The sequence below is a fragment of the Branchiostoma belcheri genome, unplaced genomic scaffold, assembly GCF_001625305.1.
Source record: "Branchiostoma belcheri isolate BF01 breed outbred unplaced genomic scaffold, Haploidv18h27 scaffold167, whole genome shotgun sequence".
NCBI classification, from domain to species: Eukaryota; Metazoa; Chordata; class Leptocardii; order Amphioxiformes; family Branchiostomatidae; genus Branchiostoma; species Branchiostoma belcheri.
This window is the reverse complement of record NW_017803124.1, coordinates 87,595-111,023: the sequence shown is the minus strand read 5'-3', so window position 1 is coordinate 111,023 and position 23,429 is coordinate 87,595. Positions and strand designations below refer to the sequence as shown.

The 23,429-nt window shown below is 43.4% G+C and overlaps 2 protein-coding genes across 2 annotated transcripts; both read right to left on the bottom strand.

Moving 5' to 3' along the window:
• Positions 1–15,410: 15,410 nt before the first annotated feature.
• LOC109466423 (leucine-rich repeat-containing protein 15-like) lies at positions 15,411–19,531 on the bottom strand. The gene is made up of 2 exons (XM_019764141.1): positions 19,477–19,531; positions 15,411–16,252 (listed from the first exon to the last, which is right to left on the bottom strand). Exons 1-2 carry the CDS (start codon positions 19,529–19,531, stop codon positions 15,411–15,413), a joined length of 897 nt encoding a protein of 298 aa, XP_019619700.1.
• Positions 19,532–19,826: 295 nt separating this feature from the next.
• LOC109466422 (leucine-rich repeat-containing protein 15-like) lies at positions 19,827–21,731 on the bottom strand. The gene is made up of 3 exons (XM_019764140.1): positions 21,438–21,731; positions 20,867–21,293; positions 19,827–20,788 (listed from the first exon to the last, which is right to left on the bottom strand). Exons 1-3 carry the CDS (start codon positions 21,729–21,731, stop codon positions 19,827–19,829), a joined length of 1,683 nt encoding a protein of 560 aa, XP_019619699.1.
• Positions 21,732–23,429: the final 1,698 nt, after the last annotated feature.

Here is a 23,429-nt window from a genome sequence, read left to right as displayed (position 1 = left end):
TGTTTTCATATTTTTACTCAAGATTTTTTTTTTAATTTTGTCTGTCAAGGTTGACGGATTTGTTACGCTTCGTAAACTTCCGGTAATTGATGGAAAACTGGTACTGGCTATAGCCGAAGGGGACCGAGCGAAGAAGCGGGAGTCGAGCGCCAAAGGCGCGAGCAATGAAGGGGGATCCGGGGGCATTCTCCCTCGGGAAATTTTGTATTTTTGAACCTTCAATGACGCATTTTCCTGCACTTTGAAAGGCAAAATAAGGCGTAACGAAGAATTATTCATTAACGCTTAACGCTGAATTTAGGATGACAAATAACGTTTTACGTTGAATTAAAACGACCAATAACGCTTCACGATGAATATACTGATAACGCTTAACGTTGAATTAGAGCGGGCCGGCAACGATTAACGGTAAATTAAAATAGCCCATAACGGTTAACGAAAAAGGGCATGCAGACCCTCTTGTAAATGTGACCTCAGTGTAAGTTAAGGTCAACGTCCGCTTGACCAGGAATCTGACATAAAGTAATTCGCACGTGGATTTATTCAGAGAAGACATAAACCCAGCCAACATGCCCAACAGCTTATAATTAGAAATAGAATGTTAGATACCATGCCCCCTGTTTATGCATTACATTTCTTCTGTCACGTACTCATACGTGATTAGCTAGAAACTTATAGAAGCATTGTAATGGAAAAAAAGGCTGCCCAAATACAATGATTTTAATTAAATCGTCGCCTAGGCAATGATTTTTTGTTTATTTTCTGTTCCTCCCATAACGCAATCATCATTCGCCTACTAAGATCTTATGCCTTTTACAGCAACTATATAAATTCTTCCGAAAGACTTCCGAAATTTACTACTTGTATGCATCTAGTTTTTTTTGGTATTATTTGTATGTCTCTAGAGGTTTGTATTATTCTAATGATGTTCTGTGTTTTATGGGGTTTTTACCTGAAATAAAAAAATGAAATAACAAAATTTTTTCGAAATGATTTTTTTCCAAAATCAAGCAAAAATCAATGCGCGCTTTGATGTCATCCATAAAATTATACTTGCTGTGGCCTAAGATCATAATAAAAACAATTTAAAATGGTACTTTACCATAGCATAGTACCGCATGGTATTTTTACCAAAAATCCACTAAATGTACGTTTTTGAGAAATGAGTTTCGTAACGTCTAAAAATAAGAAGTTTTATAAAGCTTAGGGCTCGAAAAACCTTTTTTTACCTTAGTGCAGATAAAATTGACCAGACTATTGACTTGTTGCATTGTCCGAATGTTGCATAATGCAACAAGATTTTGTTCTATAATATAAATGTATCATTATTTTAATGATGTATTGTACATGTGCTATATGTTTTTTTTACCTGAAATAAAGAATGAATAATAAACATTATATTGCGTTTTTTTCAACTAATGAGTCTCTTAAGCGTTGCGTCATATGTTACATAACAGTACAAAATAACATAGATTACAAAGTAAATATGCAGGTAGCGTGCCCAAGAAATCATAAACATACAACTTGTATGGTGGCTTTAGTTTGAAAATGGTTCTTTAACACTATTAACACTAAAAATAAACTGGTTTACTCAATTACATACTAGGTTTGTGGGGTGTAATATAATATTTGTATTTTCTTACGTCGCTGCACTGGACCTTTTGTGTTTAAAAATGTAACGATCTTCCCCCACCAACCTCTGCTTGGAGAGTATTCAGCTGAAGGACAGCTGGGGAACCCCATAAACCAGCAGGCTGGGATCAGATAACGTTGCTTACATTGAGGGACTGTTCTATAACTTCAGCGGGAGGAGGAAAGGTTGGACATGCGTCAGGTCCTCGCAAGGCCACACCAAGTAATTTTTATGTATGATGTCCTCCGGAGACCTTTGATCTAATGTTAAAGCGCGATAAAAACATGAAAGGCCGAAAAAACGCCTAGGTTTGGAATAATACTAAGGAAATACGTATACAAATGTTAGGACGCAAATTGAATAGTGTAACAAGAAACAAGTCGTATAGTCGTAATTAAAACAGCAATAAATCAACTAAGCAGTAGTCGTCCTGTTCTGATTCTTTCCCTTCATTACATCTTCTCTTCTTACATTTTGCGACACTATCCTTACACTTTGATCATAATACAGTAGGCAGAAATTTTGGTAACTTGTATTTTTTTTCCAGTAACAGTCAAAAATCAAATAACTTAGGTTGCCTAACACGAATGATTGCGCGTCTGTAAATCTGTGGCGAACTATTTCAGGGTGTTCCGTAAAAAAAAGGAGTACAGAGATTTTTCATACTCAAATTGATTATTAAAAAAAATTAAGAACACGCAAGTTCATTTCTCTAGAACAATGTCCCTCTGACGAAGGCATGAGATCTCCGACCTCCTCCGACCTCTAGTTCCATTTCTATAAACGGATTGATATTACTTTAGACGCTTGCAAATGTAGGACAGTTCGAAGTGGCATTTGAAGTCCTGCCACTGACCCCTTTTCCTCCTAGGCCCGGCTTCCTGTCGAAAACGTCAAAGACATAGACAAGACATGTATGTTAACCTGACAATGTAGATATAGTACACAATGTAATTATGGTAAACGCATGATGACTAGGCCGGATTGCATAGCTTATAAACGTTAGGCCGCAACATTTGTTATGTAACATCTGTTATGTAATAGTATGTTTATCTGAAGTGTAACCGACACTGTTAACTGTTACCTGTTCCGAATTGTTTATGTTCTTGTTGTGAGGGCTAGCCCATTATAATAGCCCACGGCTAGTTGGGCAGTCCTGGCTGTTTATACAGTCTAATAAATCAAATAAAATCAAGAGACAGTCAGACGTATGATGTATTTTACAACTGTATGGAGTGGGGATTTATGTTTCATACCATATTTACAAAGTGCACATACCTGACGACCTCATACCACATCCTACTTACACTCTGCTTACACGCTTTATGTGATTGCAAGATTTACGCTGTCAGGTCTTTTCATCTTAAGTCTCGTTTTGACAGCTGGAATGAACTTTACCCTCTTTAGTAATTAGGCCACAGCAAGTAATTTTTATGGATGACATCCTTCGCAAACTCCAAATCTAATGCGAGCGGGCAGAAAAAACAAGGCGGCCCGAAAAAAACAAGGTCCCTTCAATGTAAATTTTATGTAAAAAAATCGATGTAAAAAGGGGGCTAGTCCACTAACCTGGGGGGAACTTTTTGTACCCACTAGTGCCCTGGTAGTGGTGTGTGGTAGTGGTCTTCCCAAATGAAGTATAATTTTATATGCCATATACAAAGTCTTTGGTATGACTCGGCCGGGGATCGAACTCACGACCTACCGAATGCAAGGCGAAAACTCTTCCCACTTGACCATTGCATCGGTTTCTATTTTATGAATCGAAGGGAATGAAACTATATCACTTACCCTGCAGTACAGAGCACCACAGTTCTCTCCTTTGACTCTTGGAACTGGCTTCCCCTTGGCCCAGTTCCGGTAGACAACAGGTGACCCATCCGTCCACTTCCACCCTCCTCCTGCTCGACGGTTCAGTCCAAACCAGACAAGATATTGACCTTTCGGAGCCCACCCATTAGGTGCTGCCATTAAAGGAGAATATAATAATATACTGCAATTTCCCAATCAATGTGCATATTTCAGGGTAATAAAAGAATGGCGCATACATGATTCTTTATTGACACAACAAAAAAAGCACAGAGACTTTTGTACGGTCTTAACTAAAGATCTCAACTTAACTAAAGATCTAACAAAGCTAAATACATGTGTGGATAACGTCATCTTACGTACAGAGTATATGTATGGTGTAACAATAAAGGATAACTATTCTCTAATATGTGTTCTCTAAGATCGAAACATTCTTTAATGTATTTTTCTATTTGAACACTGTATTGATTATCTCCCCTGAGAATGTAATTGCATTTATCTATAGGATCTAACGTATTGAAATCAATTGAACAAGCGGAAAGAAAGGTGAACAGCAATAAGCGCTTATGATTGTATAGTGTACAGTTCATTATAAAATGGTGCTCATTTTCAATCATGTTTGGACAAAATGGACAGAACCTTTGGTCATTTGGTATTTTCTTGTATCGACCTATTTCTATGTTTAATCTATGACAACTAATTCTTAATTTTGTGATCGCTTTTCGGATATCTAGATTGTGTATACTTGAGAGGTATTGTTTTTGTCCATGATGGACATGTATACTACTTTGTTACATGTTACAGACATCAGATCAAATTTCATGCAGAGCGGCAAAACCCTCTACCATGACGGAAAACGTAACTTCTTTCGTATCGTAGGTTGATTCTAGCTATTCATGTCCAATACCGAAAAAAATGGATTCTTTGTAGGTTACTTTGGGGCTTTTTCAAATGCTTCAAGTATGGCATAATGACGAAAATGTGTTAAGAAATGGCAGGTAATCAGATTTCTTCATCCAGATTTGTTTTTTTTTTTGCCATCCTGAAATTGCATTGGGCGCCTTTAAGAAAAAGCAAAGAGCTAAAACGACTTCTTACCATGAGCAATCAGAACTTTAACAAGAAGCCATAGGCGACAATTCTCCGTGAAGTATTATATATTGCAACAAAAAGAAGTAGCCATTGGCGACAATTCTCTGTGAAGTGTGATAAATCGAACAAAGAAAAATTGTTTAAACGCGCGTCGGCTCAGTCATCTTAAGACGCAACAACCAATCAGAGATGCGAAATGCCGACACGTGACGCGGGATTTGCATACAGTCGAAACAACGGGGAAGGGCGCGCGATGCCCGAAATATTTTTGCGTCAATATTCAGCGCCGTGTTTCAAGAGATTAATACCGGGAAACAATTTCTTTTCTTGTTTTGAACGCATAAACATGCATTTACGCTTATCTAGTATGATTCAGGGTTACTTTTTTTTACCTGCCATGGCCAGATTATCTAAAGATGTGTGTATTGTGTGTACAATCTACAGAAAGAGAAATGTACATCAGGTCCGATCATCCGATTTTCACGTTTCGGTTTTTTGGACTCGGTTCATGAACGTATTTTGGTTTGGCTCCTGGAATGTGCGAATGTGCGAAAAAAAAATGACTCCCGAGACTGTCTACAGGGAACACTCGCATATTGCCCAACATTCGCGGTGTATCAGGACAGCGCGACTGACCAAGCAACCAGTCGGCATTAGCGCAGCGGCAGTCCCTGTAATTAGTAACAGTTGCACATCAATTCGGCCGAAAGCATGATTGTGTAACACAGGCTACTTCTTCATATACCGGCTCATACTACAAGACGCCTTTACAACTAGCAAATCATAAAATTACCCGATCTACTAGTATGTGCGGTTTACCAGCCCCACACCACATCCGACCACGAGGCAGAACACATTGATGGGTTGCTCAAAAATATTGTCCATGTTTACAAAGAGCTGCTCCACTAACACTATGGAGCGGCCCAACCCAAGAATATTGGCCATGTGTACAGTGAAGTGGCCAGCATGCTCGTTGCTAGGACGACCGGCCAGTTGCTACGTGACTAAATAAACGCCGCCACTAGGTCGCCACAGCCGACCAGTTTGAAATCGATAGGATTACGTCATCGGTATTTACATTTCGTAATGTTGACCTCTGACCACCCCACATTTCCGTCCCCATAAGCCTGACCGCCACTTACTAAGTACTACCGGTCACATAAACGGGCGAAAACATATTTCAACGACATGGGGACGTTTCGAAAATAAGAATTTACTCCAATATCAAAACAGCTACGGTAAAAATAAAAAGACGTGCATCATCCCGGACATAATGCCACACCACATGGGAAATTACACAGAAATGCGACGTACGGAAGAATGCGTTTTGGCTGCGAACATCTTCCAAAAAACTTGCCATCTCTAAAGTACGGCCAAAAACATCTGGAACCACTTATCCAAACCACCCCGTATCTGCATGAAGTTCCATCCCCCACTGCTATTCCAAACAACGCGTTTTTCTGGACCATTCCAATTCGCCTCGTAATTGTAGGGGTGCATCTGCAATATTACATTGACCGCGAAAGCAGCGACGGCAAAAATACACATTCGTGCATCAACAAGGGCATGCCCGCAGACGGCGTATAAAATTGCGTGCCGATTACACAAAGAGAACCCAGTGTTTTGACTGCGAACACGAAAAACCAGCCGTTCACAACACTCCGTCCGGAGGTCCTGACCTCCTTCACGGAGTAATAAAGTTGTTCTCTTCCTTGTTCGTACTAGAAGCCAGATTTGCACCGAGTTGGCCGCATCGTGCCTGTGCTTGGGTCCACCTGGCTCGATGTTTCATAAGCTTGTAGCAGTGGTTGACGTATTCACTCCACCCGCTCTGGCATTGCCGAGCTACAATAAACAAGAGTGCAGTATTGTACTTGTGATTGCATTGTTTCAGTAACAGCTATCTTCAGTGCACAGTAAACCAGTAACACCTCACTTCTGAGCACAGAGAACCAGTAACACCTAGCTTCAGTGTACAGTGAACCACTAACACATAGCTTCAGTGCACAGTGAACCAGTAACACCTAGCTTCAGTGTACAGTGAACCAGTAACACCTAGCGGTAGTGCACAGTGAACCAGTAACACTTAACTTTAGTGCACAGTGAACCAATAACACCTAGCTTCAGTGCACAGTGTACCAGTAACACCTAGTGTCTGAGCACAGTGAACCAGTAACACCTAGCTTTCGTGCACAGTGAACCAATGACATCTAGCTTCTGAGCACAGTGAACCAGTAACACCTAGCTTCTGAGCACAGTGAACCAGTAACACCTAGCTTCAGTGCACAGTGAACCAGTAACACATAGCTTCAGTGTACAGTGAACCAGTAACACCTAGCTTCCCAGCACAGTGAACCAATTATGTGTTGATTGTAACAAACTACCCACTTTAGGGAGACTTGTGTCTTTCCCTGCATATGTATGTTTGTGGTTGGAAAACCAATAAAGACGTTGAAACCAGTAACACCTAGCTTCCGAGCACAGCGAGCCAGTAACACCTAGCTTCCGAGCACAGACGTTATGTTAGCCCTGATGAAGTTGAAAGGTGTCATCGAAACGTCGGCTCTTCTTTAAAAATAGGTTGTCAATAAATGACTTTGTTATTCCATCATTTACCAATTCCAACCTGATGCATTTACGGATACTAGCAGTATCTGCACCTGAATAGCAAATTTAACCCTACCTACTTTGATGTCACCTAGCGTCTGAACGGCTAGCGCTAGAACGGCCAAACTTGGTGACTTATCCTAGAATTTTGTTGGCAACAATTCTATATCATTGGAATAAGAGAAAATGTTTTTGTGTTGCCATGGCAACGGGTTTCTGACAGGCATTTTTTGCTAAATTTAGTACTTTTTGTTCCAACAAAAGAATTTTATGGGTTTTATGTCGAGTTACTCATGGTTTCTAATAATAATAACGTCCCATATAATTTTATGTAAATTTTATCATTAAATATGCATACTTTATGCTCATTTGATGACGTCATTGGCCAAAATCCAAGATGGCGGACCATATCATTAGAACAGGTATATACAGCTTATTTTCATCAAAATTCCATCAATACTTCCATTTCTTTTTCTAAAAAAAGGTTTAAATGAAGGCCTTTAGTATGTTTACAATGTATTTTGGGCTTTATCATGAAAAAAAACAAACTATTTTTGAAAATTCAAGATTGATGATCCAAGATGGCGGATATCTAAAATATGCATGACGTCATTTCATGACGTCACCGGTGTCGCTATGGGCAACATAAGACTTAGTACACCCTAATATTCTGTCATAAACAGTTACAGTTGTTACAGTTATGTTGAATACCATTTAGTTTTCAGTGAAAAACCTATCTAGACGGTTTGGCCAATAAAATCACATTAATGACGTCATATTATGTCATAACGACATAAAAATTGTAGATATGATAAATTTTTACTAGTACACCATCCTCTGATTGTGTACTAGTCAAACCATCTGGTGTGCTGACGTCAAACCATGGTGGTCATACGACATACCGTTCGCGAGTTCTGGGGGGTCAAATGAGCCCCCCCCCCCGTCCCCCCATGCCCAAAAAAGCCCGGTCTAGGTAGGGTTAAGTATATAACGTTCATGACACATGATAACCCCTTTATGGCATACATAGGAAAGAATATTCAAGAATGATGTCTAGACGTTAGAAATTCCTCCAATTTTCATCAACCACTATATAATGGTATAATAATTATTACATGATCATCAACCACTATGCCATTATGGCATTAACTTTACAAATTAGGTTTTCATTTGCATAATTGGTACATATCAATGTCAATCTCTTTCTTAGTTACATATGTCATACGTTTAAGGTCCTATCATGGAACTAATCACCCTCGCTAATTATGCAAATTGATTCATGATTTGCAAAATTATATAGTACTTTGAAAAGAAAGAAAGGTCACTTACGATAAGCCTGTTTCTTTCTCATCCCTTCAAACTTCGTTCTTGCTGCCACAAACTTCGTACCGACCGGTTCTGAGTCCGCTCAGTATGGCTCTAGGTTTGCCCTGAAGTAGTCGGCACGCTTTGATTTTACCTGTAATAACTCAAGCCCAACTTATGAGACCACGTGGAGTGTGTGCCCAGCAAACGCTCGAGCCTATCATTAGTAGTTTATAGCACAGCTGTTTCACCGTAATAAACTTGAAGTGTTTGCAAGCCTTGAAAGTTACACTCATTCCGATTTGCCTTCCCTTAAAGTAACTTCGTATCCAATACCGCCTGTCTAGTTGTATGTCTCATTGGTTAGGGTTAGGACCAGACATTTATACAGGCATAGTTACAAACCAGTCTACTGTAGACCTGGGCCTGGACGTGTGATCTATGAACCAGCCAGACCTTCGGGCTGCCCGGGTGGACAGTGTCATATCCAGAACCGTGTCTGTCTAGTTCTATACCCGGGTTAGCATTAGGATCAGGCACGGTTTTGGATAGTCTCCACGTAGAACCGCGCCTATCTATAATTCTATACCTGAAATATAGAACGTGGCAAGGCAGTATCCGTTGACTAATTTCCAAGCAGATCCTACGGTGTCAAAGCAGTAGCCACTGGCCTGGTCACTCCTTAGTCAACGGAAAATCTCCAAGCAGGTCCTAGGATGGCAAAAGACAGTATCAAATTGGCCAGTCATTATCCATTCGCCAGAGAGGGTCCATACGTACGCCACCTAAGTATGAACCCTCTATGGCGAAATGTCTCCACCAGGCTCCTTTGCAGGCTGATAAAAATGGTAGAAATGGGCCTAAAAAGAATGTAACTGGCCAGGGGAGATTGCCGACCATACAGTGTCCAGTTTGCCTGCATAGATATATGGCGGGCCAACTCCCCTAGCCAGCTGCATTCTTTTTAGGCCGATTTCTACTGTTTATTCAACCTGCAAAGGAGTCTGGTGGAGACTATCGTTCTGTGATCCCCGACAGTACGAGTCCACTGCATGAGAGGGGTGCTGTTAGCAGAACCTGTCTCTTCTCTGTTCAAATCTTCAGAAAAACAATCAGAACGTCACAGTGACTGCAAACTCGGCTTTATTTGGAAATATCAACCAAACACAACAATTAAACAATGAAGGCACCAACAAGGCACACAATTCCAGCTTATTTCTTGCAATTGTCACTTTCTGTAGCTTCTTTTGTGAAACAATTTAAACAAAACTTACCACACAGTGCAAACAAACAACATAAGTGGACAAACGTCTCATAGCAAACGTCACAGCAATACAAAACTTTTAGTAGTTAGTAACTGAAAATCACATTTCAATTGTCATATTTGTGAAGACACTTTTATATATTATTATATAGTTATTGTTTAGTGACTAAAACATCATTTATTAACAGAAAACCAAAGTTTGAACTTCCTATCAAAGGGCAGGAATGGTAATTACCCTTTGTCGCGTTACAGTTGCTTCTACTTTCTAGTTGACTAGCCTGTGTATACAAAGCTCTCGGCCGGAGGTTAATGACCTCCACCCCAAGAGCTTGTGGCAGAATAGCTGTAAGTCGGGCGGCCCGTTCCCTTTCCTGGAGTCACCAATAGGAAGCCAGTATTAGGAATTAATGTGGGAACCGACCGGGCCATCACGTGGTACGGCGCCAGGCAGCCGGAGAAGGGCGGAGTACCGGGCGGGGACGAAAAATTTGATCGACTGCGGGTGGGAATTTCTCAGAAAAATGGCTGCGACTAGCCCGAAACCGAGTTTCTGTGCATTCTGGAGTCAGTGTGTGTGGACTTTGGGAGTCCCTGGCCCCTAGAGCCGCTTCAGGAAAATGCGATAAACGACGTGTTTGCGTGTCTTCCTACCGGCTATGAGAAGACCGAGATCGTGAAACAGTGCAGAGCAAACGAAAACGGCGGGTTGTACGACATTCTTGTGCTTTGTTGACGATGTTGACTCCTGTCAAATTATCGATACTTAATTGCTGGAATCTAAAATGTTACTGGGTTCTCCTAAGCGGGAGTTGTTTATTGTTTTGATCGGTAAAACGCAGGGTAAAATAGGCTAGAAATTAATTACTTTGTGGGTAAAAGAAAACTCACGCCGAGGGCGAGGTCCACACTTCCGGGTTCAGCGACGACAAAATGACGCAAAAAACGCTAAAAATCCGCATAGAAGTATATAATTTCCCGACTGATTCTTGAAACTATGCATTTCTTCACTAGAATATCGATGTGTGGTTGTGGAAAATAGCATTTTAGCGCTTATATCGAAGAAAGAAAAGTTGTTTACACGCGCGTCGGCTCGGTCAATCTTCAATACCGCCGGCGCTGCCGGAAGCGGACGCTTCAACTAATCAGAGATGCGAAATGTGGACATAGCCGAGTGAAAATCGTGACGTAAATACAAATCCGTGGATGAGATTCTTTTCTCTCGGTGTGACTCCCATTTCCCACGAGGAAGTTCCAGAAACTTTGGAAAATAGAAACAGATTCGACTCGCGAGCGGGTGCCCGCGCCTTCCTCGGCCAAACTTCAATTTTGGGACATGAAAGGCGCGCCGACGTCCATCACTGGGTAGCGACCGACAGGCCCATAGCAACCATCTCTGTTGGGTGCCGCACCGTCTGAGGGCCGTTCGTGACGTTTGCATCTCATTAACCATATATGGCAGACCAGGGCCGTCGACACACCGCCAGCTTTACGCGTGCTTGACATCAAGCTTTTGGGGGGCGGCAACCTAGGGCGGCGGCCGCCAGGAGCGCGATTTAGTCAGGCTACTAGTTGACCATCTAAAGATATTTGAACTCTATAAAACTTACAAGAACAGATGCAGCTTAGAATTACAAAACAGTCTACTACAGACCTGGACGTGTGATCTCTAAACCAACAGACATGTGGACAATATTTTATCTAGAATCGTACCTGATAATATCTAGTTCATTGCCTGAATGGGTTAGAGTTAGGATCAGTCAATGTTAATGTCCACAGTTCCTAAAGAGGCCAAGATGTCATATGCCGCGGACGGGAGTGTCTCCATCTGGTTGTGGTTCATCCTTAGGGTTGACAAGGTTGGCGTATTCAGTTTTGATAAGGCCTCAATGGGAAAAGTGTTGATCTGGTTGTGAGACAGGTCAATATCGCGCAGTCCTCGCAAATTTGCGAATGTGTCAGCTGCGATGGTGACGATGTTGTTTCTCAGGCGAAGCCACCTTAGGTCATTTTCAAGTCCTACAAAAATGCTAGCCTGGAGACTGGTTAACTGGTTATAGTTAAGGTTCAGTGTGTTCAGCTTTTTCAGATTTTCAAAAGCGCCAGCTGTGATGTTGCTGATGTTGTTGTTCTGCAGTCTAAGATCGCGAAGCTGCGGGGTGGAGTTGAAGGTTCCTGCCTCGATACTGTGGATGTTGTTGTGATACAGATAAAGGATCTCCAGGCTATCAAGTCCCACAAACATGCCAGATCGGAGACTGGTTAACTGGTTATTCTGAAGGTGCAGTGTTCGAAGCTGCGGGGTGGCGTTGAAGGCACCTGCTTCGATATTGTGGATCTTGTTTTGATACAGGTAAACGTACTGCAGATTATCAAGTCCCACAACTATGTAAAACGACGGTCACAACTCGTCGTACGTGCTTCTGCGTGCTGTCTACGTGCAAAAACGTGGGCAAACGTACGGCATCCGTGCGTGGTGAGTACCGCCTCCGTACGGAATCCTACGGATTTGGGAGCACGCAGACACGCCGTAGAACCTTAGGGCCCTGTCACACTTCTGCGAATCGTCTTGCGTATGAGTTGCGTACGAGCAATTTTTTCATACGCAGCCGTACGCAAACTGCGCACTTCATATGCATCTCAGTCGTTTTGTGTGAGTTTTGTGAACGCCGGTATACGCACAGCACACGCACCAGCCGGCTCAGTACGCAGCGTAGTTTTGAGCATGCCCAAAACTACGCTGCGTACGCTGTTACGCAGGTCATGCGTTTTTAATATGCAATGCATAGGTCAAGCACGGCATGAGTTCGCTATGTGGTTGTGGGGGACACGAGGCCCATACGCTGATCTGCACCTGGAACTGCACCTGTGCATAAGCTGCGTACAAAAGACAAATGCATTGCGTACTTACAGCGCTTTAGTACCGTTGGTATTGCAACAGGACAGCGCATTGTACGTATTTGTAACTAATGAGAAGCGCAAAAGTAGCGTACCGATCTAAATAGCGAACTTGCCGAACACCTGGGCTACACCCGGGGTACCGGCTCCTCTAGACCCCATGGTTAACAGATCTTCTGGAGATTGGCTGTTTCTAATATGTTTTGCTGAAAAGTAGATGACCATTGGGAAAACGTCTTTCCTAAAGTGCGATGTTTCACAAAAATGCATTTTGAGACTTTTTAACACAAAAGAACACCCTTGTACCGCCTCCCCAAAAATGATGATAGGACTGGCCATTTTGCATATTATCAATATATCTATATTTAACATAAAATATTTGTTTTTGTTGCCTGTACTTTGGGATGATACGCCAGTTGCCTTTTTTTGTCCGAAAAAAATGTGTAGTGTACGTAGATTGGTACAAAATAGTTTATAAAAATGCAGGAGCATAAAAGCTATGGGCGAATATAAACTCAATGTCATGAAACATCTAAAGATGATGGACTTATAACAGTAGCCACTTTGAACTGTGCTTGTAATATGGTGTCGGTAGATATATAAATATTGTAGTGTTCGCAGTTATTTTTAAATTATTAAGGGAGGGTATTTCTTGACATCTCCAATTCATCAAGGCTATTAACAGTCTAACTGTTATGTTGGTATAAAGTCCGGGTACGTGTATTCAATTTACCTGACAAAATATTACAGGAAAGTGACCAGGGCTGGGGCGAAATGGAAACAAACACATTTCATCTGAGTTGAGGGCGGCCCATGATGACTCGCTGCGAATAAAACAGCAGGAAGCATCAAGGAATACGTACACAAGACGCTTGGCATTCGTCGGAAGTGCGTTAGGCATTCGGTGGGAATACGTTGAGTGCGTTCGGAATACGCCTGGCCTTCGCAATGCATGTGAACGCCATACGGATGTCATATGCAATCTATGCAATGAATTCGTTATTTATTCGCTACATGTGCGTCACAGTACCCTCGCGTATTGTGCGTACAGCAGAAATGTCTGTACGCAACCCATACGCAAGTGCTATTCGCAGAAGTCTGACAGGGCCCATAAGTGCATGTAAAACTTTTTCTACGTGCGGTCTGCGGATTTACCACCCGTGCGTGCGAGTACGTGCGACGCGCGTGCCCCGTACAGCATATGAGCGTGCAACGTACGGACTCCGTGAGTCTAACTTCACTATTCTCACGTGCAATTGCTGTACGGACAGCGCACGAAGCACGTGAGTGCCACGCACGGTGCTTGCGTCATCCGTGCTTACTCCTCACTTCCCAGTTGACCTGCTCAATGACCACGCAGAACACACGTGCACCATACCAGGTGCTCCGCACGTGCAACGCACCTGATTTCTACATTATATAAAGACGACTTGACGGACGACTGCCAACTCGTCTCCAAGATGCCCAGGAAGGCTCAGAAGAAGACTACCAGACAAGATCCAAAGAAACGGGCCGCGGAAGACACCAGGGCGGCTAGTGATGATGAAGTTAACAGGAGCTGCACGCACTTACAACGTGCGAGTGAGTAAGGAAACCGTGCGCACGCCGCACGTGTAGGTACGGCCTGTACGCGGCAACGTGGCAATCGCACAGAGATCGTACGTTGTAAGCACGTGCAACTCACTTACCACTTGCGCAACGTACGATGCACGCAACCGCTGACGGCCAGGCGTGTCGTGCAGACCACGTACGTACACCTTGCGAGTGACGTACTCCCTCGGCCGGCCACCCTACGTTTGCAGAAAAAACGTAGCAGACGTAGCCACGACATAAACGTACGGACAAAAAGCACGCACGGCGAGTTGTGACCGTCGCTAAAGCGACGGTCACAACTCGCCGTACGTGCTTCTGCGTGCTGTCTACGTGCAAAAACGTGGGCAATCGTACGGCATCCGTGCGTGGTGAGTACCACCTCCGTACGGAATCCTACGGATTTGGGAGCACGCAGACACGCCGTAGAACTTTAAGTGCATGTAATACTTTTTCTACGTGCGGTCTGCGGATTTACCACCCGTGCGTGCGAGTACGTGCGACGCGCGTGCCCCGTACAGCCTATGAGCGTGCAACGTACGGACTCCGTGAGTCTAACTTCACTATTCTCACGTGCAATTGCTGTACGGACAGCGCACGAAGCACGTGCGTGCCACGCACGGTGCTTGCGTCATCCGTGCTTACTCCTCACTTCCCAGTTGACCTGCTCAATGACCACGCAGAACACACGTGCACCATACCAGGTGCTCCGCACGTGCAACGGCAACGCACCTGATCTCTACAGTATATAAATACAACTTGACGGGCGACTGCCAACTCGTCTCCAAGATGCCCAGGAAGGCTCAGAAGAAGACTACCAGACAAGACCCAAAGAAACGGGCCGCGGAAGACACCAGGGCGGCTAGTGATGATGAAGTTAACAGGAGGTGCACGCACTTACAACGTGCGAGTGAGTAAGGAAACCGTGCGTACGCCGCACGTGTAGGTACGGCCTGTACGCGACAACGTGGCAATCGCACAGAGATCGTACGTTGTAAGCACGTACAACTCACTTACCACTTGCGCAACGTACGATGCACGCAACCGCTGACGGCCAGGCGTGTCGTGCAGACCACGTACGTACACCTTGCGCAACCGTGCGAGTGACGTACTCCCTCGGTCGGCCACCCTACGTTTGCAGAAAAAACGTAGCAGACGTAGCCACGACAAAAACGTACGGACAAAAAGCACGCACGGCGAGTTGTGACCGAGGCTTTAAGATCGGAGTATGGTTAACTTGTTATTGTAAAGGGACAGCCGTTGAAGCTGCGGGGTGGCACTGAAGGTTCCTGACTCGATACTGTGGATGTTGTTGTACTCCAAATAAAGGTTCTGCAGATTATCAAGTCCTACAAACATCTCAGATCGGAGACTGGTTATCTTGTTATAGACAAGGTTTAGTGTTTGCAGCTGGTACAAATTTACAAAAGCGCCAGCTGCGATGCTGCTGATGTTGTTATTCTGAAGCCCAAGCCCGCGAAGCTGCGGGGTGGCGTTGAAGGTTCCTGCCTCGATACCGTGGATTCTGTTTAGATACAAATAGAGGCTCTGCAAGTTATCAAGTCCCACAAACGTGTCAGGTAGGAGATCGAGTCTCGTTAACTTGTTCTCGGAAAGCTGTAGTATTCGAAGCTGTGGTGTGGAGTTGAAGGCTCCTGCCTCGATACTGTGGATGTTGTTGAAGTACAGATCAAGTCTAATCAGGCTATCAAGTCCCAAAAACATGCCCGATCGGAGACTGGTTAACTGGTTATTGAAAAGGCGCAGGAGATTTAACCTGGTTAGGTTGTAGAACGCCCCGCTGCTGATTGTGGAGATCTGGTTGTAATTAAGATATAATTCTGTCAGACTGCTGTACCTGGAGAAGTCGGACTGGTTAAAGGTTGTGATGGCGTTGTGATATAAGTACAGCACAGTAATGGTTGTCGGCAGGTACTGAGGACCACTGCTGAGGCCTTTGTAGCCGCACTCACAGTATGATGAACAGCTGCTGCTGCAGGCTGCGGTCGGGCCAGCTTCCTTCAGGAGGATCAGCAGAAGAACCAAAAACCAAAAACCTCTTCATCTTGTTAGACATTCGCCTGGACGGCAGAGATTCGAAATATCATTTTTGTGGTTATCCTTTGGTTAACTAATCCCTATTGGTGCTGCTAATCAGTTACGTGTATTGGTTTATTTGTGTTTATCACAACGCACCATCTTTGTGAGGAATCTGGCTGAATGGGCCCAAACGGACCTCACCAGGGTTTTCTTTATTAGTATTGCTATTATCATTATTTATTGTATCCTAATTTTATTGTTTGTATGTGACTGTGAACGTTGTATTGTTTTGTAAAACAGGCCTAGGGCCCCACTGAAAAGCAATGCGATCATTGAATGGGCCACCCTGTATAAAATGATGGAAAAAAAAAAGATTTATACAGATAGCTTTTTGCTAACTCTTTTGGTAATTTGTAAAAAGCTCGCTGACACGCGAAACGTGTTCTTAACATCAGCGACTAGTCGCCGGCGATTTTTGAGGTCGCAGAGCTCGTTTCCAGCTCGCGCGTAGCCCGCAGCTCGTCCCCGTACGGCCGAGAGTCGACCGATTTTCGGGCGTACATCTCACGAGTCTCGGCTGTTCTTTGTCTTCAAAAATCGGTCGATGGTCGCTGAATACGGTCGACCCTCGCGCGAGCTTCGCGAAATATTCGGACGACCCTCTTCCGTACCTCGCCCGACTTGTTTTTAAAATCGTGCGTGCTTCGAGCGAGCTTCGTGCCAGTGTCGGACGACACCGGAAGGTTCTACGAGCCTCGGCCGAGCTCCTGTTAAGTCATTATTTATTCAGCACCTGTGACATTTATCTGAGATTTCATATGCATTGACAGTATACTGTGTAAAGTTTGCAGGAGCAACGCCTCCACTGATTGTTAACGTTATGTTTACGAGAAAGGATAAAAATAAATAAAATCGTCCTTTCTGTACTTTTGTTAAATCAACATTTGTTAATAAACAAAACGCTTTAAAAAATGATAATTTTTAACTATATAAGACCAAATGCCTAGATTTTGAACCCAACTGATTGAACGCACATGAAATCCTTTAATCTATCTTGTTCCTTTAAGTTCAATTTTATTTAAATCAACTGGCATGTACACATATTCACAGAAAATGTGACATGAAATTCGTTGACAATTACAATAAAAGGTGTGTGGCCTTATTTTAGAAGATTGTATCATAAATTGTTCATTCTGGAATGAGGTTGACTTGTTTCTTAGGGCGCCAACAAATTTATCTTGTGATAGAGAGATATTTCTTACTAGTTGAAGTTCATATTGCATGGCTCTTTTTACCTCTGTCTACTTTGATGCCATTGAATGGCTAATAAACTTGTTTACCGGAAGATTCCTAATATTTAGACAGAACTATAGAGGCAAAGTTTTAGAACAATATATCTTATTAACTTTGTTCATGTACACGCACACGTGTATTAAAATATTTTGATATAATGATAATCATTATGTTGTACATTTTGGTTGAATGGTCTAGAGATCGTGCGAGCATCGATAGATCGTCGACCGTAACTCTAGCGACGTACGCCCGTGTGTCGAACGAGCTTCGGCCGACTCTCGTTTGGTTAAAAAGGTGATCTTTATTTTAACCAGACGGTAGTGTACATTTTGGCTCTTGTGGTAGTATTTGAGTTGGATCTTTCACAGAATTCCTGTTTATATTTTTATTTTATTCTGCCAGTCACCTCCATTACTTCGCTGAATAATATTACGACAGGTCAAACATAAAAATTGGCCAAACTATTAATTTTTAGGTGGATACACTGGCCTTGCTTCATCTGCTTGCCATGTCATAGGGACTTCATTATCATAGATGTATTGACAAGCAATCGCCCGAGCCTCGCACAATGTGACAGCGACGATTATTTTCAAGCCCAAAATACGCGCGATCGTCGGTCGATCTCAAAATCGGATAAAACACGGTTCTGGATACAACACAAGGTCAGCGAAAAAGAAAGAAAGAACCACTTACGATAAGACAGTTTCTCCTCCTCCCTGCCACAAACAGTACAAACTTCGTACCGACCGGCTCTCGGTCAGCCTATTATCGGACTGGTCTACATTGCCCTGAAGTAGTTGGTACGCTCTGATTGTACCTGTAATAACTCAAGTCCAACCCGTGTAGGGTATTCTGTGTCCGCAGCCTTGAATACGCAGCTGCAGCACGGATTCATGTGTATCCGCACCCTGCACAACACGAACGCCATCTGGCCGGCCTATTCATTAAAGCTCACGTACACTAGGTTAAATTTGACAGTCACGTACCTGCCTTCATCAAGCTTATCATTAGTTGTTTATAGCACACCATTAACAAATTGAAGTGTTTGCAAGCCTCCATGTGCGAACCCGGGGGAGCCACTAATAGAAAAACTGGCACATATATACAACATGTACAAGTACATGTACTCATTTTACACCATACCGCCACCCGCATGCCCAAGTGGCCCGGACGTGTCGGAAAAACAATCAGAACGTCACAGTGACTGCAAACTCGGATTTATTTAGAAATACCAAGCAAACATAACAAACAATTTAGTTCGCGCAATGTCCATTTCTACAGCTTCTAATTATTTCTGCAGCATCCTTCGTGAAACAATTAAAATAAGATTTTACCACGCAGTGCGAACAAACGACACAAGTGGAAAAGCGTCATTGTAATGTTATATATTATGATAGTCTCACAGCAAACGTCACAGCAATACAAAACTTTTAACACTTAGTAACTGAACACGTACGCAGTCACATTAGTGACACATACGTGAGGAATCAACCCTATTATTCAGTATCTAAAACATAAGTTTTAACTTTCTACCAATCCACAGGAATAGTCATTCTATCTAGTGAATTATCTCAAGATATGATGAACTTTATAAAACTTTGATTACAAGTTGTTTCTAGAATGTGACCGGACCAAAAGTCATGTTGAATGAACAAATATACATGTAATATATATCCATGCAGCAATGTTAACAAGCTTCGCAATTCAGCCAGAAGGGCGTCAGACAAATTGTTTGTTTTGCTGTGGTTTATACAATGGGTCAAACTTTTATTTTGTAATTTATGCTCTAACGAGTGCGTAAACTTCTTCCCGCATCTGAAGACAGTTTAAGTGTAACAGCAGAATCTGATGCAGCTTAGAATTACAAATTAAACCAGTCTACTACAGATCAGTTCCTGGGCCTGTGACAAGGTTTTTGTCAGGACTTGTGATCATAATCTTGCCAGACCTTCGCGCTGCCCGGTTGGACAGTACGTATCCAGAACCTGCCTGTCTAGTTCCATGCCTCAACGGGTTAGGATCAGGCACTGAGTTCTGGATAGTCTTCGCATATTCAGGAAGATATATTTGCCCCAGGCACGGTTCTGGATACGTGTGAACTATCCAGAGACGTGCATGAGCATGGTTCTGGATGAAGAACGGTTCTGGATAGTCTCCGCGTATCCAAGAGCGTAGATTTAGCCAAAGTACGGTTCTGGATACGCGTGGACCATCCAGAACCGTGCCTGAGCAGGATTCTGGATACTGAAAGCACGGTTCTGGATACAACATGCCGGTTTGCGGATGACCAGGATGTCCCTAATGACCTGTGATTGGAGGAAGGGGAGGGCGCACAAGCCTGTAACCACGGTCAAGGTCGTACGGAACAGGGTCAAGGGCACGCTCTACGGCTATTGGATTTAGGTCACCATGATGGCCTGCCTGGTCACGGTACTTGTCTGTAACGTGTGTGTCCGGGCTGGGGTTAGGGGCAGGGGCGGGGCTACTTCTGCGTCGCTTGATTCTGCACCAGATCACAAGGCAAATGGCCGAGGTGAGAATAGATCCAAGAACTCCGCCAGGAAAACCGCTGAGGAAGGCGGGGAGGGAGAAAGAAGCGGAAGGAAGACTGTCGGCCGATGAACCACCGGGAATTTGGTCTGAGAACCCCCCGGAAAGGGTACTGTGGGTTGTGAACCCCCCTGGAGGGGTACTGTGGGTTGTGAACCCCTCGGGAGGGGTACTGTGGTCTGAGGACCCCCCAGGAGGGGAACTGTGAACTGAGGAACCCCCGGAAGGGGTATTGTGGGTTGTGAACCCCCCTGGAGGGGTACTGTGGGTTGTGAACCCCCTGGGAGGGGTACTGTGGTCTGAGGACCCCCCGGGAGGGGTACTTTGGGCCTCGGACCCTCCTGGAGGGGTACTGTGGACTGAGGACTCCTCGGGAGGGGTACTTTGGGCTGAGGACCCTCCTGGAGGGGTGCTGTGGGCTGAAGACCCCCTTGGAGGGGTGCTGTCAGTAGTGCCTTCACAGATCAGATCCTGAGGACTGACGTCCCGTAGTAAACTTTTCCCTGTAAGGTTTTCAGGTTCGGCACAGGTGATCTGGTTCTCAAAGGAATAAGGCCCGTTCAACTTTAGCTTAAAGGGAAGCATCCTGCAGTCACACTGCCAGGGGTTGTTGCTGAGGTCAACTGTTGAGATGGAAGCCAGGACGTCATATGCCGCGAACGGGAGTGTCTCCATCTGGTTGTGGTTCACCTTTAAGGTTGACAAGATTGACGTATTTAGATTCGATAAGGCCTCAATGGGGAAAGTGCTGATGTTGTTGTGAGACAGGTCAATCTCATGCAACACACGTAAATTTGCGAATGTGCCAGCTGCGATGGTGCTGATGTTGTTGTTTTGAAGTTGAAGCTCCATTAGCTGCGGAGTGGAATTGAAGGCTCCTACCTTGATACTGTGGATGTTGTTCTGATCCAGATAAAGGCCCTGCAGATTATCAAGTCCCACAAACATGTCAGACCGGAGACTGGTTATCTGGTTTTTGTAAAGGTACAGCCATCGCAGCCGGGACAGATTTACAAATGTGCCAGCTGCGATGGTGCTGATGTTGTTGTTCTGAAGTTGAAGATGGCGGAGTTGCGGAGTGGAATTGAAGGCTCCCGCCTCGATGGCGTGGATGTTGTTGTTATATAGGATAAGGCCCTGCAGATTATCGAGTCCCACAAACATGTCAGATCGGAGACTAGTTAACTCGTTACCGAGAAGGGTCAGTGTATGAACCTGCGGGGTGGCATTGAAGGTTCCCGCCTGGATACTGTGGATGTTGTTGCCATACAGATAAAAGTACTGCACATTATCCAGCCCCACAAACATGTCAGACCGGAGACTGCTTAACTGGTTGTAGTGAAGGAACAGTTGAGTTACCCTGGTTAAGTTGTAGAACGCTCCGCTGTTGATTACGGAAATCTGGTTGAAATGAACTTGTAATGTTCTCAGACTGCTGTACCTGGAGAAGTCGGACCGGTTTAATGTTCTGATGGCGTTGTTAAACAGGTCCAAGCTAGTGATGGTTGTCGGCAGGTCCTGGGGAACACTGGTGAGGCCTCGTCTGCCGCAGTAACATACTGATGAACAGCTGCTGCTGCAGGCTGCGGTCGGGCCAGCTTCCTTCAGGACGATCAGCAGCAGAACCAACATAATTTTCATCTTGTCTGCCATTTCGCCTGGACGTCAGAGATTCGACATATCCTAATTGTAATCTTCATTTTACCTACGCACATTTTGGTTTCTATCTTTTCTACAAAACCGCCATTTGCTTACTGTGACAATGCTGATAGCAGATCTATGTTATTGAACTAAAATGTTAAGAAATGATGAATATGAGAGTTAATGCACAAGAGACTTATTATCTGACCACCCAAGTACACATATACTTGTCTCTTTTTTAACTTGCGTTAAAATACCTTTAATTAGCTCTTTCAGTGATTGTTCTAACGATATTGTTTCATTAATCTAAGAGGAATTTATAGTTAACATCTTAATTGATCAAAATACTTAGTTCTCCTTACCATAATTTATGCAAATTTGAGGAAACCACAATTTGAATTAAAATACCCTTCTTCAAAATTTTTTTTACCTTTCTATAACATAAGAAGTAACATAAGAACTATGATCAAACTGTTAGCATTATATATATATATATATATACGTTATCAAATATCAAAATATATGTAAAACAATAAGGAATGAAAGTACACATTAGAACCACGCCTATCTAGTTCTAATTCCAAATGGATTGGGCTAAGGATCAAGCTTTGGCTAGTCTCCGTGTATTCAATTACAAGAACGTAGATTTGCACAGCTATAGGCACGGTTCTGGATACCCGTGGACTATCCAGAACCGTGCCTGAGCATGATTCTGGATAAAGCACGGTTTTGGATACAACACACGGTCAGCGAAAAAGAAAGAAAGAATCACTTACGATAAGACAGTTTCTCCTCCTTCTTGCTGCCACAAACTCCGTACCGACCGGCTCTAAGTCAGCCTATTATAGGACTGGTCTACATTGTCCTGAAGTATTCGGCGCGCCTTGATTTTATCTGCAATAACTCAAGTCCAACCCGTGTGGGGTGAGGCGCCTTACAGCAAACCATGTAAGTGCGTAGCTGCAGCACGGATTCATGTTTATTCACAACCTGGACATCGTCTTTTCGGCCTTTTCATTAAAGTTCATGTACACTAGGTTAAATTTTGACAATCACGTACCTGCCTTTATCGAACTTATTATTAGTTGTTTATAGCACAGGTGTTTCGCCATAACCAAATTGAAGTGTTTGCAAACCATCAGTGACGCATGCACGCGGGGGAGCCACCAATAGAAAAACTGGTATAAACAACATGTACATGTAGTCATTTTCCCCTACACTATACCCAAGTGTCAGTAAAACAATCAGAACGTCACAGTGAATGTAAACTCGGATTTATTTGGAAATATCAACCAAACACAACAATTGAATAATTAAAACACCAACAAGACACACAATTCCTGCTTATTTCTCGCAATGTAATTATTTCTGCAGCTTCCTTCGTGAAACAATTAAAACTAGAAAGGCCGACATTTGCTTGGGAGCAAATACAGCATATTTCAGTCCATCTCTCCCTCCCACGCAAAAGTGGACTATTCCAAACTTACCCCAGTGCAAAACTAGCAAAGGTTCTCAAATAAATAAATTAAATAGTAGCTATGTAAATGAGAACAAAGATGCAAGAACAAGCACTTTGAATCTCGAAAGCTTTACTAATCATATTACAGGTATGCAAATACTAACAATGATGAGATTTGATACATTTTGAAGGTCTTAGGCACATAAAATTGAATGTGTGGGTCATTATGCACGACTTACGTGCAATAATGT

Bases quoted from the DNA above. Each gene is read 5' to 3' on its own strand.
- LOC109466422 (XM_019764140.1), bottom strand. From the start codon at position 21,731: ATGGCAGACAAGATGAAAATTATGTTGGTTCTGCTGCTGATCGTCCTG. The intron at 21,294-21,437 runs GTAACTCAACTG...GCCACCCCGCAG, and splicing joins CGTTCTACAACTTAACCAGG to GTTCATACACTGACCCTTCT. The intron at 20,789-20,866 runs GTGTGTTGCATG...ATCTAAATACGT, and splicing joins TGGCACATTCGCAAATTTAC to CAATCTTGTCAACCTTAAAG.
- LOC109466423 (XM_019764141.1), bottom strand. From the start codon at position 19,531: ATGGAACTAGACAGGCAGGTTCTGGATACGTACTGTCCAACCGGGCAG. The intron at 16,253-19,476 runs GTCTGGCAAGAT...CAAGATGAAGAG, and splicing joins TCCAACCGGGCAGCGCGAAG to GTTTTTGGTTTTTGGTTCTT.